Raw genomic sequence first — 17226 nt, 5'->3', positions numbered from 1 at the left:
CAGTACGTCTAACAATCAGCTACACATTAAATTGTTATAAACAAAGTCTATGATATTACAATACGACAACAGAACGTCTAATAATCAGCTACACATTAAATTGTTATAAACAAAGTCTATGATATTACCATACGACAACAGTACGTCTAATAATCAGCTACACATTAAGTTGTTATAAACAAAGTCTATGATATTACAATACGACAACAGAACGTCTAATAATCAGCTACACATTAAATTGTTATAAACAAAGTCTATGATATTACAATACGACAACAGAACGTCTAATAATCAGCTACACATTAAATTGTTATAAACAAAGTCTATGATATAACAATACGACAACAGAACGTCTAATAATCAGCTACACATTAAATTGTTATAAACAAAGTCTATGATATTACAATACGACAACAGAACGTCTAATAATTAGCTACACATTAAATTGTTATAAACAAAGTCTATGATATTACAATACGAAAACAGAACGTCTAATAATCAGGTACACATTAAATTGTTATAAACAAAGTCTATGATATTACAATACGACAACAGAACGTCTAATAATCAGCTACACATTAAATTGTTATAAACAAAGTCTATGATATTACAATACGACAACAGAACGTCTAATAATCAGCTACACATTAAATTGTTATAAACAAAGTCTATGATATTACAATACGGCAACAGAACGTCTAATAATCAGCTACACATTAAATGGTTATAAACAAAGTCTATGATATTACAATACGACAACAGAACGTCTAATAATCAGCTACACATTAAATTGTTATATACAAAGTCTATGATATTACAATACGACAACAGAACGTCTAATAATCAGCTACACATTAAATTGTTATATACAAAGTCTATGATATTACAATACGACAACAGAACGTCTAATAATCAGCTACACATTAATTTGTTATATACAAAGTGTATGATATTACAATACGACAACAGAACGTCTAATAATCAGCTACACATTAAATGGTTATATACAAAGTCTATGATATTACAATACGACAACAGAACGTCTAATAATCAGCTACACATTAAATGGTTATATACAAAGTCTATGATATTACAATACGACAACAGAACGTCTAATAATCAGCTACACATTAAATGGTTATATACAAAGTCTATGATATTACAATACGACAACAGAACGTCTTATAATCAGCTACACATTAAATGGTTATATACAAAGTCTATGATATTACAATACGAAAACAGAACGGCTAATAGACAGCTACACATTAAATTGTTATATACAAAGTCTATGATATTACAAAACGACAACAGAACGTCTAATAATCAGCTACACATTAAATGGTTATATACAAAGTCTATGATATTACAATACGACAACAGAACGTCTAATAGACAGCTACACATTAAATGGTTATATACAAAGTCTATGATATTACAATACGACAACAGAACGTCTAATAATCAGCTACACATTAAATGGTTATATACAAAGTCTATGATATTACAATACGAAAACAGAACGGCTAATAGACAGCTACACATTAAATTGTTATATACAAAGTCTATGATATTACAAAACGACAACAGAACGTCTAATAATCAGCTACACATTAAATGGTTATATACAAAGTCTATGATATTACAATACGACAACAGAACGTCTAATAATCAGCTACACATTAAATGGTTATATACAAAGTCTATGATATTACAATACGAAAACAGAACGTCTAATAGACAGCTACACATTAAATTGTTATAAACAAAGTCTATGATATTACAATACGAAAACAGTATAGTGTCGATGGTCAGAACTAATAAGTCGATTAAGAAGACAAATCACGATATAAAGCTATGCATGCATCACCGGCCATTCGAATACACACTCAGTCAAAATGTCACAAATGGTTAAAGGAGAAATCGGTTAATAGACATATTAGACGACTGTTGTGGTAGCAATAGTTCTTAGTTAGAAAAAAACATGTCACGAGTTATTTGTAGTAAAAGACGTATAGTATCGGTCAACCTATTCCCAGAGTTTTACATTGATATGGTTATATTTATAAATTTACTTTTTACAAATTTTTGAATTTTTTTAAATACTAAGGCTTTTCTACCTCAAACATAGATGACCTTAGCTGTATTTGGCAAAACTTTTAGAAATTTTGGTCCTCAATGCTCTTCAACTTCGTACTTTATTTGGCCTTTTTAACTTTTTTTGGATTCGAGCGTCACTGATGAGTCTTTTGTAGACGAAACGCGCGTCTTGCGAATATACTAAGTTTAGTCCTGGTATCTATGATGATTTTTTTTTACCATTCAACTTATATCGTGCCACCCGTTATACCAGACGGAGACGACTTTATGTACACAACATAGACTGTAAATACTTACATAACATAAGCTATTTTACGACGTAAAGTCTACTCTTCATAACAATAGTATATTACAGCACACATTAAACGGCCAATGAAGAGACAATAACCCTTTCTTAAGTAGGAATACATTGTTATCAAATACTATAATTCATACAAACTTTTCTCTGCATCTATCATTATGAAAATGTCTGATTTCTTGATTGGCAATATATACGTAACTTTTGGAGGACATATTTTCAAAAACCAATCGACATTTTCAATTATTATCTTTCTGCCGACTGGTCCTTATACCTAATTGAAGCTGACTTCATACAAGAGTATCTTTGGAAGAATAAAAAAGAAGCTAGCCATCTTCATTATGTGTATGTTATATAGGTGATTTAACCTTAAAACTTGATTCAAACTAATAGTATGACGAATGCAACCTGGAATAAATTAAATAAATAAAACAATGGATGCAGATATGTCGGACTCATAATGTTGAATCACATTTAGAATTGATAGAAAAAGTCGGTTGAGAACAAAACTTTTCGATAAAAGACATGTTTGCCAATTGCCAACTGTGAACTTTTTTCTTTTTATTTAGCAACATTCCAGTAGCGCCTGTATACGGAGTTGATATATTCAGATACAATTATCTAGGGTTTGTCTTTCTTATTACGATTTTCTTGAATGAGGGTTGCATACAAGGAAGCTGTTATACAAGGAGTTTTTCAGAAGTGAAGCTGCAATCATACGTTCGAATATTTTACAAAAGACATCATGAATTGGTTAACTGTTGGGGAGCATGTTTTACACAAATGTATGTGCACTACCGAATAAGACTTATCACCGGGTTTCTATACGAGTGTCGTAATGTTTGACACATACACATGTGGAGCAGTCTGTTTTCACTTTATGAGCACCTGAAATCTTTGCCGGATTTTAGCACAGCTCGTGTTGCTTAGTCTGCATTTTTCTCTGTTTATGCAATGGCATTGTCGTTTTTTATATTTCAACCTTTGTTTGAATATTCCTTTGGGATCTTCTGCCTCTCTTTGACTACTGTTTTCAAAGCACATGATAGTATACGACAGTTTGACAACTTTTGATATAACTTATGTCACTTTTCGGTGTTTACATAGCATATGATATAAACTCAACATTAATAATCGTTTCCTAGAATTGAAATAACTGTGCAAAAAACTTCATACTAATAATAATATTTATACTTGACAGAGAGCGTCACTAGTGAGTCTTTTGTAGACAAATTGTGCGTCTGGTGTAAATACAAAATTTTATCCTGGTATCTGTGATGAGATAATGTACAACCACTAGGTCGATGCCACTGCTGGTGGAGTTTAAGTCCCCGATAGTATCACCAGCCCAGTAGTCAGTACTTATGTGCTGACATAAGTTATCATTGATATGGTCATATTTACAAAACATTTTAGGCTTTTCTACCTCATGAATAGATTACTGTAACTGTATTTGGCTAAACTTTTAAGAATTTTTGTTATCAATGCTTTTTTACTTCGTACTTTATTTTTTTTTTTTTTTTTTTACATTTGTTCGATTCGAGGTCAATGATGAGTCAATTGTAGTCGAAACGCGCGTCTTGCGTGAGTACATCCTGGCATCTATGATAAGTTTATTTTCATAAATCACAAACATAATCAATATATCAGAGACTTTTGATTCTTTAAATAAACTCATCATAGATACCAGGACTAAATTTAGTATATACGCCAGACGCGCGTTTCGTCTACAAAAGGCTCATCAGTGACGCTCGAATCCAAAAAAGTTAAAAAGGCCAAATAAAGTACGAAGTTGAAGAGCATTGAGGACCAATGATGACATACATGTAAGAATGAAAAACGACTTTCAAATGTTGATGTTGATAACAACTATGTGTGAACGATAATCGTTACCCAAAGTAATACCACATTGACTAAACACTGCTGATATAAGTACATTATTTAAACAAAGAATTTAATAAATGGGTGATATGCAATTAGACCCAAAAGTGAAATATATGAGCTAGCTTACATACAATTGACGATATGGATATATTGTATTTATATGAAAGCATACGTTCAAGTTGTCCTATATATGTTATTTGTATGAAAGCATAAAAAACTAGGTGTAATTTGTACTTTTCCTGCTTTCATCATTTAATAACGATTTAATAATTTCTCGCTATGGTTACCATCTGATTAAGCATACCAGCAATTACTGCTTTTAAAGGTTACCAACATATGTATGGCAAGAATGACAGGCATACAATGGCCTGTCTGACAGATACTGAAACTGTAACAATATCTTATACTGCAATTTGTTCTACATGAAATACCGATAAAAGGTCAGCCCACAATAAAAAAAAATTAATGTGATATTCTATAACTGACTAGAATTCTCCATTAAGTGTTGTTAATAAGAGTTCACAATTGAGAGATAAAATAAACTAGTTATCACTATAAAATGGTAGTTCGTGTTTACTTGATTGCACTTTGCATTTTGTCACTATTATTTTTTGCGACAACCTTCATATGTTAAATGCATGGAGAAGTATCGAATACAATTAAATAATTAACATATAAATGATTAATCACGGATTTATTATTTATTTTTAAGTACATCGTTATGAGCGATGGTAGAAAAATTGCTATTGCATACATGAACAGTTAATGAAAAAAAAAAAAATCATCATATATACCTGTCTTAAAATGCTATACGCTTATAAAAGACTCATATGTGACGATCGAATCCTGAAATTGAAAAAGGCCAAACAAATTACGGAGTCAAAGACTATTTAGGTCTTCAAATTCCATCATGTTTGCCAAATACAGCGAATCTAATGTTTAATAGCGTGATGCTGACGAGTCATTCATCGAGATTCATTCTGTTTTGAACAGTAAATTTTCATCATTTATCATTTATCGTTTGTCCACAAGTCATGCTGGCAACAGTAATACCTGAGTTTTTCATCTGTCTATAAGTCCAACTGAAAACGTCAGGCCCCGGGGTTATCGTCAAATCATTTGCTTGTGATTTAGATTTTACAATATGCTAATGTGTCAGTACATTATTATCAATTGGGTTCGTTTCGTCGTGTCAATAGATTTCGTTTGCAGTACACAAGTTTTGGTTTCAATTTTTGTTAAGGTTCCTCAACTTATTGATTTTGTTTTCATCAACTATTAACCTAATAAAATCATTACGAAATACCAGTCGTATGCATAATAATAATCTTAATACGTTCTTATGTCACGACAACAATGTATAGCCTTAGCTATGTCATTAATCGAGTATGAAGCTGTTATCGCATTTAAGATTTTGAAATCTCATTGTAATTATATGCTTTTAGTAATTGAAATCTTATCAAACTCGATGACACTTGTCAAAACTCTGGTAAATAAGTATGCAGTTGCATTGATAAGATGCAACAGAATACCATAATTGGCACTCCGTAATGAAGCGTACTAAAACAATGATTGTACTGATGTGACGATATTTGTCGAGAAAACTTAACAATACAATAAACATTTCTATAACTTAGTCAGCGTTACAACTTTGCATCAGATTGAAATCTCATTAAAAAGATAAAAATGAAAGTATAAATCAATTATGGAAAAATGTCTGAAGATTAATAGATAAATTGTTGGTTAAGGACCATTAATGACGTAACTTTCAATTTCACATCTTGATTTGTGCTGGAAGTGTAGCCAAATAGTCATTATCAGTATGAAGACAGAATAAATCGGTCTACCAAAACATTAGTATGACGAAAAATTATAGATGAACGGATCTCGAAGCACTTTCAATTTATAGTATTAATCACACTGACTGTCATTTATGTAGTTAAGATATGAAGCGACATCACAACTTGCTGTTAGCTACGATGTAAATACCTTGTCTCCCAACAGTCAATCGAAACATTTAATTCAAACTTATCTATGAAAACCTCATATCATCTTAAAAAACTATTCCTGCATTTTGGTAATTACATATAATTCCCCGATTAATAAAAATTAGTATCAATAAAAACACACAACTTCATGGTAAATTCAATCATACCACATCTTCTTTTTTTTTAATTACAAGTTGAAAAACACTATGTCACTTATTATATACTGTTTTCTATCGCGTTTTTTGTTTGTTTGATATATGGCCTGCAAATATAAGTAAGGGTTTTCATGAGTAACGTCCGAAAAAAAACTATAAAAAAATAGATTGAGTTTTGCAAGATGAGGTATACATATCATTTGGAACATGATATACAGACGGAGAGATAAGATGGAAGATTTTGGTTAGTTTTGTTCTATCTTACAATATGACCTGGATTGTTGTTTGACTGTGGAATTCTTGGTTGTTTAAAGTACCCAATATGGTGCATGGTTTTCTTTGACTCATGAAATGTTATAGTCCCAAATGCAACACATCCCTTCTTTTTTGCTTTCAATGTCAACTAGAACACACCCGCGAAATCGCGGACATTCAGAGCGTAGTTGAAATATTGTAAAGTGTTGAAGGAAGAATTTTGTAAAAGATTTAATGACTGGAGAATTTCAGGAAAAGTATCAAAAGTCATAGGCACTTGAGGACAGGAAAATGTTTTTTTTATCCTTCCTTTATTTCCAAAATTCTATTTTTTTTTGTTTTCCATTAATTTCAATATGAACATACATTTAGTATATCATGAACATTCAGTCAAGTCGGGAGCCTGTTATTCAGTGGTTGTCGTTTGTTTATATGTTGCATATTTTTTTTTTCGTTCTATTTTTTTGTACATAAATAAAGCCGTTAGTTTTCTCGTTTCGAAAAGAACTGTTTTACCTTGCATTTCGGGGCCTTTTATAGCTGACTATGCGGTATGGGCTTTGCTCATTGTTGAAGGCTGTAGGATGACCTATAATTGTTAATCTGTGTCATTTTGGTCTCTTGTGAAGAGTTGTCGCATTGGCAATCATACCACATCTTCTTCTTTTTTTTGTAACCAATGACTTTTTGCAAAAGAAATAATTGATGGAGAATTTCAGAAAAGATATCAAAAGTCATAGGTGCTTTGAGACAGGACAATTGTTTTTATTCGTAGTATATGTATGTTCAAAGAATACAGAAAAACGCAAACCGGAAGCCTAATATGACTTAAAATTTCACCCAACGACGGAATCAATATCCGGATGCATTTTTCTTGTTGTTCTCCCAAAATAATTCAATCTGAATAATCATAAAAATGGATGACAAATGCGACTATGCACTGTACCTATAGGACACAGAGGCATGATGATTACTTTATTGTGGAAAGAAGAGAAGCGACACACAAAATGAGGTCTTCTCGTTTAATAGTATAGAGACACACAAAATGAGGTCTTCTCGTTTAATAGTATAGATACATGCATTTTAAAATAACCTTTGTTTTACAGGTGACCTTACATGCCACATCTTTCACTCTGACAGCAATGACGATTGATCGATACCATGCTATCGTGCATCCATTAAGTTCGATGAATTGGAGAAACAGAAAGATATCTACAATTACATGTATCTTTGTATGGACAGGTACGTTTTACTACAATTACATGTATTGTATCTTTGTATGGGCAGGTACGATTACTACAATTACTTGTATCTTTGTATGGGCAGGTACGTTATACTACAGTTACATGTATCTTTGTATGGGCAGGTACGTTTTACTACAATTACATGTATCTTTGTATGGGCAGGTACGTTTCACTACAATTACTTGTATCTTTGTATGGGTAGGTACGTTTTACTACAATTACATGTATCTTTGTATGGGCAGGTACGTTTTACTACAATTACATGTATCTTTGTATGGGCAGGTACGATTTACTACAATTACTTGTATCTTTGTATGGGCAGGTACGTTATACTACAATTACATGTATCTTTGTATGGGTAGGTACGTTTTACTACAATTACATGTATCTTTGTATGGGCAGGTACGTTTTACGACAATTACATGTATCTTTGTATGGGCAGGTACGTTTTACTACAAGTACATGTATCTTTTTATGGGCAGGTACGTTTTACTACAATTACATGTATCTTTGTATGGGCAGGTACGTTATACTACAATTACATGTATCTTTGTATGGGCAGGTACGTTTTACTACAATTACATGTATCTTTGTATGGGCAGGTACGATTTACTACAATTACATTTATCTTTGTATGGGCAGGTACGATTTACTACAATTACATGTATCTTTGTATGGGCAGGTACGTTTTACTACACTTACTTGTATCTTTGTATGGGCAAGTACGTTTTACTACAATTACATGTATCTTTGTATGGGCAGGTACGTTTTACTACAATTACATGTATCTTTGTATGGGCAGGTACGTTTTACTACAATTACATGTATCTTTGTATGGGCAGGTACGTTATACTACAACTACATGTATCTTTGTATAGGTAGGTACGTTTTACTACAATTGCATGTATCTTTGTATGGGCAGGTACGTTATACCACAATTACATGTATCTTTGTATGGGCAGGTAGGTTTTACTACAATTACTTGTATCCTTGTATGGGTAGGTACGTTTTACTGCAATTGCATGTATCTTCTTATACGTTCAGGTATTTCACATCCAATTTGTTATGGAAATATTCTTTATAAAGCACAAAGGTGTCAGTATTCACCTCAAAAACTAACAAAACCTTTGAATAGACTTATTAAGAAGGGATATAGTTACGATACTGTTGTCAGGTCATTAAAGATTGCATATTTTGGCGTTAATATGGATTCACTTATAGGGTCTTTGCATCGGAACTAAACACATTTATTCAAAAACCAGTTGTTGGCATGACACGGGTTATGTTCTTCTCATATATGTTATGATGGTATGATACTGAACCCCTAACGGGAAGGATTGTGCCTGATGTTCATATAATGAAATCATAATCTTTCAGTCAGTTTAACTGAAGTCTGAAGCTGGTATGTCAGTTAACTGCTAGTATTCTGTTGTTATTTATGTATTATTGTCATTTTGTTTATTTTCTTTGGTTACATCTTCTGACATCAGACTCGGACTTCTCTTGAACTGAATTTAAATGTGCGTATTGTTATGCGTTTACTTTTCTACATTGGCTAGAGGTATAGGGGGAGGGTTGAGATCTCACAAACATGTTTAACCCCGCCGCATTTTTGCGCCTGTCCTAAGTCAGGAGCCTCTGGCCTTTGTTAGTCTTGTATTATTTTAATTTTAGTTTCTTGTGTACAATTTGGAAATTAGTATGGCGTTCATTATCACTGAACTAGTATATATTTGTTTAGGTGCCAGTTGAAGGACGCCTCCGGGTGCGGGAATTTCTCGCTACATTGAAGACCTGTTGGTGACCTTCTGTTGTTGTTTTTTTCTATGGTCGGGTTGTTGTCTCTTTGGCACATTCCCCATTTCCATTCTCAATTTTATCTTTGTATGGGCAGGTACGTTATACTACAATTACATGCATCTTTGTATGGGCAGGTACGTTATACTACAATTACATGTATCTTTGTATGGGCAGGTACGTTATACTACAATTACATGTATCTTTGTATGGGCAGGTACGTTTTACTACACTTACTTGTATCTTTGTATGGGCAGGTACGTTTTACTACAATTACATGCATCTTTGTATGAGCAGGTACGATTTACTACAATTACATGTATCTTTGTATGGGCAGGTACGTTTTACTACAATTACATGTATCTTTGTATGGGTAGGTACGTTTTACGACAATTACATGTATCTTTGTATGGGCAGGTACGTTTTACTACAATTACATGTATCTTTGTATGGGCAGGTACGTTATACTACAATTACATGCATCTTTGTATGAGCAGGTACGTTTTACTACAATTACATGTATCTTTGTATGGGCAGGTACGTTATACTACAATTACATGCATCTTTGTATGAGCAGGTACGTTTTACTACAATTACATGTATCTTTGTATGGGCAGGTACGTTATACTACAATTACATGTATCTTTGTATGGGTAGGTACGTTTTACGACAATTACATGTATCTTTGTATGGGCAGGTACGTTATACTACAATTACATGTATCTTTGTATGGGTAGGTACGTTTTACGACAATTACATGTATCTTTGTATGGGCAGGTACGTTTTACGACAATTACATGTATCTTTGTATGGGCAGGTACGTTATACTACAATTACATGTATCTTTGTATGGGCAGGTACGTTATACTACAGTTACATGTATCTTTGTATGGGCAGGTACGTTTTACTACAAGTACATGTATCTTTTTATGGGCAGGTACGTTTTACTACAATTACATGTATCTTTGTATGGGCAGGTACGTTATACTACAATTACATGTATCTTTGTATGGGCAGGTACGTTTTACTACAATTACATGTATCTTTGTATGGGCAGGTACGATTTACTACAATTACATTTATCTTTGTATGGGCAGGTACGATTTACTACAATTACATGTATCTTTGTATGGGCAGGTACGTTTTACTACAATTACATGTATCTTTGTATGGGCAGGTACGTTATACTACAATTACATGTATCTTTGTATGGGCAGGTACGTTTTACTACAATTACATGTATCTTTGTATGGGCAGGTACGTTATACTACAATTACATGTATCTTTGTATGGGCAGGTACGTTTTACTACAATTACATGTATCTTTGTATGGGCAGGTACGTTTTACTACAATTACATGTATCTTTGTATGGGCAGGTACGTTTTTCTACAATTACATGTATCTTTGTATGGGTAGGTACGTTTTACTACAATTACATGTATCTTTGTATGGGCAGGTACGTTTTACTACAATTACTTCATTTACCTATATCTTTGTACGGGCAGGTAAGTGTAATTAAAAGGATATCCCTGCATAGTCCTATCTCTTTGCATGGGCTTGTTCAGGGAAATAAAAGGATATGGTCACAATTCTTGTATATCTGTATGAACAGAATGGTATAATTGATGGTATATATATATATTGTCGATAGTTGCTGTCTGTCATATTTGTTGTTCGTTTGTTACATATGACTAAAATCTGTACTTGTACATCCCGTCTTAGTGTAAGTTTTGGTCATTTTTTTGTATTTTTGTCTTTCACTTTTGATAATGTGCTTTTTCTATATGCCTTTTTGTTACATATTTCTTTGTTTTAAACTGTTTGCAAAATTTTGAATTATTTTGAATTTTAGGTCGTCAATGCTCTTTAACTTGATACCTGTTTGGCGTTATAACTATTTTGACCTCAGCGCCACTGATGAGTCTTGTTTAGATGAAACGCGCGACTAGTGTATCGAATTATAATATAAAAAAGAAGATGTGGTATGATTGCCAATGAGACTACTCTCCACATGAGACCAAATGACACAAAATTAACAACTATATGTCCACGTACAGCATTTAACACTGAGCAAAGCCCATAACGCATAGTCAGCTATAAAAGACCCCGAAATGACAAATGTAAAAATGATTTAAACGAGAAATCTAACAGCCTTATCTATGTACCAAAAAAAAGCGAAAAACAAATATGAAACACATCAACAAACAACAACCTCTGAATTGGAGTATCCAGATTTGGGACAGGCACATACATACAGAATGTGGCGGGGTTAAACATGTCAGCGGAATCCCAACCCTCCTGGGACAGGGGTGTAACAGTACAACATAAGAACGTACTATAAAAATCAGTTGAAAAAATGTCATCAGATGGATACAAATACTACACAGAGTGGACGTGGCCGGGTACTTGTACACCCCAACTACAAAAAGACACTAAGTACAAATCAGAGATTACTCGCAGTTACTGACACCTAGTTAAAAGCCACTAACAACTTATAATAAATCATGCATCTAATATAAGCCAGGTACCTTTGACAACTATTTACTGTCCGAAATATGACAGTTGTTATCCATTCGTTTGATGTGTTTTAGGCTTTTGATTTTGACATTGGATTATGGACTTTCAGTTTTGAATTTTCCTCGGAGTTCAGTATTTTTGTGATTTTTCTTTGTGCAGTAAATATGCACCATTATTTTTACTAGTTGAGTATTTATGTAGATATTTATCTATCAGACAGTATATTTGTCTACACTTGTACAATATGAAATTTTATAAATATAACCATAAAAAAAACTATTTAAATGACAACATTCGCATACATGGCTTTTTATGCTACCACAAAAACAAAATAATAGCATATTAATAACATCAACAGCATAAATAGGTACTTACTAACGCCATAAAGTAACACTCAGTATTGTATTTGTAGTTGCCTTTTTTATATCTGTTCCATTTGCTCTATACCATAAAACCGTCACCGACGAGGAAGATCATACATACTGTCAGGAAGCATGGCCAGACGAGACACTTGGGAAAGTTATACTCATAACAGTCACAGGCACTAACTACGTCTTACCATTAACCATCATTGTTGTATGCTATTATCAGATTCTTCGTAATTTATGGAAAGGCTACAGACGAAAGGTTTGTACAGTACATCAAACAATATCACTTTTATCTTCTTTTCTAAGTGAAAATATGTGTCTGCTACATAATTTGTACTTCGAAGCTACATTTTTCCTCGAGAATACTTTGTGGATAAACATGTAATCTTCCATCAATATTTATTAAAAAAAACATATTAATACGATAGGAAAAAAAAGCTGTGTTTTCCAGTCGATCAATTTACGACGTTGTATTTTCACATGGTAACTCTAATGATAGCGTACGATTGCCTATAAATGGCATCCTCTACAAAACAATATTCTGTCTCGGAGACAACTAGTCTGATCTTTAACCCGTTTTAAGCGGAGAAACGTAATTCCATTTTTTAGTTATTTGTTATTATTAGACCGGTGATTGAGCCTATATACCGTTCCTCAACAGTCTAGATGAGCGCATGTTGATGACATATTGAAAAACACATGCATTATGATATGTGTGTACTAAGTGTATATTTGAGGTTAGTGATTATTAAGTTTTGAAGAAAAAAATTTGATGTCTATAAAAGGGTTAAGAAAATACTCAAAACAAATGTTGTATATGACCATTACCTAAATCACATGTGATTCGTATATTTGACCTTTACCAATAACAACTATTCCAGTAGAATATCGATAAACATGCAATTTTTACCATTTAAAAAATATAATTAACTCTATTTTAATATAATAAATATTGTTGTTTCAGACCGGAAGATCCATAAACTCTGCAGTTACAAGTGAAACACAAACAAGAAGAAAGAAGCGTATGACGCGTATGGTAGCAATTATAATATTGTTGTTTGCTACATTCTGGTTTCCTATTCACGTAATCAATATTTATACCAAGCTTTATCCCGAATTTCCTAAAACCGAACCTATGTTTATTATCAAATTCTTAGCACACACATTATCATATGCAAATTCCTGTGTAAATCCATTTATTTATGCGTTTTTAAATGACCGCTTTAAAAAATCGTTCGTGAAAACATTCCCGTCACTTAGTTACTGGTTTCCATGTATGCGAAATATTATTGAAGAAATGGAACATACCCGGATTACCAACATGGTGGATCAAGCAATTCAAGCAGGAGCAGATGACAACGATAATGACCACGTTGAGGAAAACTGTAACCACATTCAACTTCAGAAATTACAGGAAACCAGTTTGCTTTAAGAGATATGAGAATATTGGTGCTACACACATTCAGTGGGATATTTAGACGGGTGTAAACTGGAAAAGATACGTGTTCAAACTACAAATGTTTATATATATATAAATTTTGTATAATTTGCAAACAATCAAATATGTTAGCTTTTTCCTTAGTTTCAAACCGGTATACCATGTTTTAACAAAAAAACACTTCTGAATAGAATAATCGGATTTCAAGAAAGTTTAACTTGAGAGAAACACATCACTGTAAAAATTATAGAAATTTGGCACAGTTTTTGCTCAAATAGACTCTCAATTTGTGAGTTAATCAGCTCAAACTGTAAATTGATAATCTCTTATTTCTTTAAATAAAAAGAAGATTTAAGTGCTAGGGTACAGTCAAATATTTTCATTTAAACTATAAAAAAAACCATTATTCATGACGCCAGACGATAAATGTTAAATGATTTTTTCTTTTGCTTTAGTGTTTTGTTTTGCTAGTAGGATAATGCTTTCAGGAATCATCTAATGATTGAAATCTCTGGGAAATCGACTTAATGTTTTCACAATGTGATATGTGTATCGGTGAAACTCTATGGGTAAATTGAGAATTTTGTATGAGACATAAGTATGTTTTTTTTCAGTCAGAGCACATTTAATATACTTTGTTAAAGGTCTTACATTAAAATGTTGAAAAATTTGACATTTTATATTAATGTTTTCTGTCTTTGCGTGTGTTTTATGAAATAAAAATCTTTGAAAAGCTTTGATTGAGATTTGTCTCATTTATACTCATACCACAACTTCTTATTTGTGATTGAAAGTCAAGTAAAATACTTCAACTTTTTACTCTTCAATTGCCTCGGTTATTATACATTTAAATAACTCTCTATGAGCGTTCCTGGTGAAGTTAAATCTAACAAAACCACCTCGAACTCAGGAAATTTGTAAATGAAATCATCATAGATAACAGGATTAAATTTGTGTTTACATAAGACGCGCGTTTCGTCTACAAAAGAATCATCAGTGACGCTCGACTCCAAAAAAGTTTTAAAAGTCAAATAAAGTACGAAGTTGAAGAGCATTGAGGACCAAAATTCCAAAAAGTTTTGCCAAATACAGCTATGATAATCTATTCCTCAGGTCGAAAGTAACTTGTTGTTTTAATTTTTTTTCTCTACAGGTATATAGGTGGATTCAGAGTTTTTATATTCAAAACCGTAATTTTCAGACATTATCACAATGTGTTCGTTTTCGTGACTTAGACTCTGTCTATACATATAGATGATATCCTTTATATCCATATAACTCTATTATACTAATCTCTTGTTCTTTGGTATATCATTTTTAGTTTTCTAGTACATTTGTAACGAAATATGCCGAATCATATCCAAAACATTATCTTTGTAGCTTCTTGTACAATTTGTATGGATTTAATCAGTGCAAATTATTAATTTTGTTTTGTTGTGTAAAGGATGAAACTAGGAGGTTTCGAACGAATTTATTCCAGTGAATAATCGTTAGGTTTGGGTTAGTTTTGGACCGAGAATGACTGAACACTGTCTCCTTCTGTCCTCTGCTTTGAATATATGTCTTAAAAAACATAACATATATTCAGTATAAAAGAATAATGGCAAAATTGCTATTGAGACAACAATTCACAAGTGACCAAATAACACTAGAATTAACAACTAGAGGTCACCATACGATATTCAACAATGAGCAAAGCCCATACCACATAGTCAGCTATTAAATATCAGTATATCGATAACATAATATATCTATGTCTTTCTTTAGTTCTTAACTAATCGGTTGATTATCTTTTTACAATGAATGTGTGGTTTGTTTGATCTCAGTTCTTCACTGGTCAAATTCAAGAATGGCGTCAAATGGTTTTTGCTATTCTCTGACGATCGTGTTGCGGCGTCATAAAAAAAATTGAACATACCTGATGATGTCACATATAAAGAACACGCCTTTTTACAGCTCAGTTAATATATTGTCACCATATCGTTTAAAAATCTTTCGAAAACACATGCTAACTCCAAACGTCGTGCACTAACATATTTCTGCAATATTCAAAACAGCAAAACTCCCGTTTCAATATCATATCACACTTGCTTCAGTGATAGCATCTGTTTATCTGTATTAATATTTAGTGTAAATGCACCATATATTAGCAACTGAGATCACCCCCTAGTTTTGTTTGGGTTCGTGTTGCTTAGTCTTTAGTTTTCTATGTTGTGTTTCTGTAATATTATTTGTATGTTTGTCTTTTTATTTTTAGCCATGGCTTTTTCAGTTATATTCAATATATGAGTTTGACTGTCATTCATATGCCTACATTGCTAGCAAGCCAAATTAAGGCAACAGTAGTATGCCACTTTAAGAAAACGCAAATCCGGGAATAAAAATACCCGTGGGAAACACATTAACTATAAGATAACAACAGAAACACTGAACTACAACTAAATCAAACGTCAACATACTAGTATATAGGAACGGACTGACGATAACAACTCCCAAATTCCTGATTTGAGATTTTAACACATTAATGATGGATTCAACCTGGTTTTCTGGCAAGTCAAGGTCAAGGTAAAAAGTAAGCTAGACTTCATCCGTTTGGTTGATTGTACGGAAACAAAAGACATACGACGTATAAGATTAGTAATCAAAATAAGATACAGATAGTAAATTATATACTTAGAGCTGGCAATATGATATTATATAAACTCATCAATATACAAGGCTTATAATTTGTTGACCATACTGAAATAACTAGATATTTAATGTCACTTTTGTCCATTCCTTTGATGTGTTTGAGCTTTTTTTTTTGTCATTTGATAAGAGAATTTCCTTTTGAATTTCCTCGGATTTCAGTATTTTTGTGATTTTACTTTTGTCTTTTGTGAAAAAAACATTCAATTTACTACACAAAGCTTAAAGCATGACAAAAACGTCAATTTGATAACCAAAACGGATGCTAAACTTTGAAATAATATTGTTTTGACTGTTTGATATTCAAAATTTTGTTCAATATGTTTTTTAAAATCAACACTCCAGAAAGTATTTACGTCTTCCTGTTATTCAACATCAGATTTCTTGTTACATCATCATATAAATCTAAAACTCATGTCAAACTGTGAAGTATGTATAAAAATAGAAAAATAGGAGATACGGTATGTTCGTCAATAAGTTAACTATCCACTTA

At 32.4% G+C, this 17226-nt stretch overlaps 1 protein-coding gene across 1 annotated transcript in view; it reads left to right on the top strand.

Annotated features, from left to right (window-relative positions):
• Positions 1–14785, top strand: part of LOC139513795 (galanin receptor type 1-like) — a 66520-nt gene extending 51735 nt beyond the window's left edge. The window contains exons 2-4 of the mRNA XM_071302606.1: positions 7787–7922; positions 12652–12866; positions 13572–14785. Coding sequence (XP_071158707.1) covers positions 7787–7922; positions 12652–12866; positions 13572–14039 — 819 coding nt within the window. The 3' untranslated portion in view covers positions 14040–14785. The remainder of the gene's footprint in view (positions 1–7786; positions 7923–12651; positions 12867–13571) is intronic.
• Positions 14786–17226: the final 2441 nt, after the last annotated feature.

Source organism: Mytilus edulis, chromosome 2 (genome assembly GCF_963676685.1).
Source record: "Mytilus edulis chromosome 2, xbMytEdul2.2, whole genome shotgun sequence".
Taxonomy (NCBI): Eukaryota; Metazoa; Mollusca; class Bivalvia; order Mytilida; family Mytilidae; genus Mytilus; species Mytilus edulis.
This window is presented reverse-complemented; position numbering and strand designations above follow the sequence as displayed.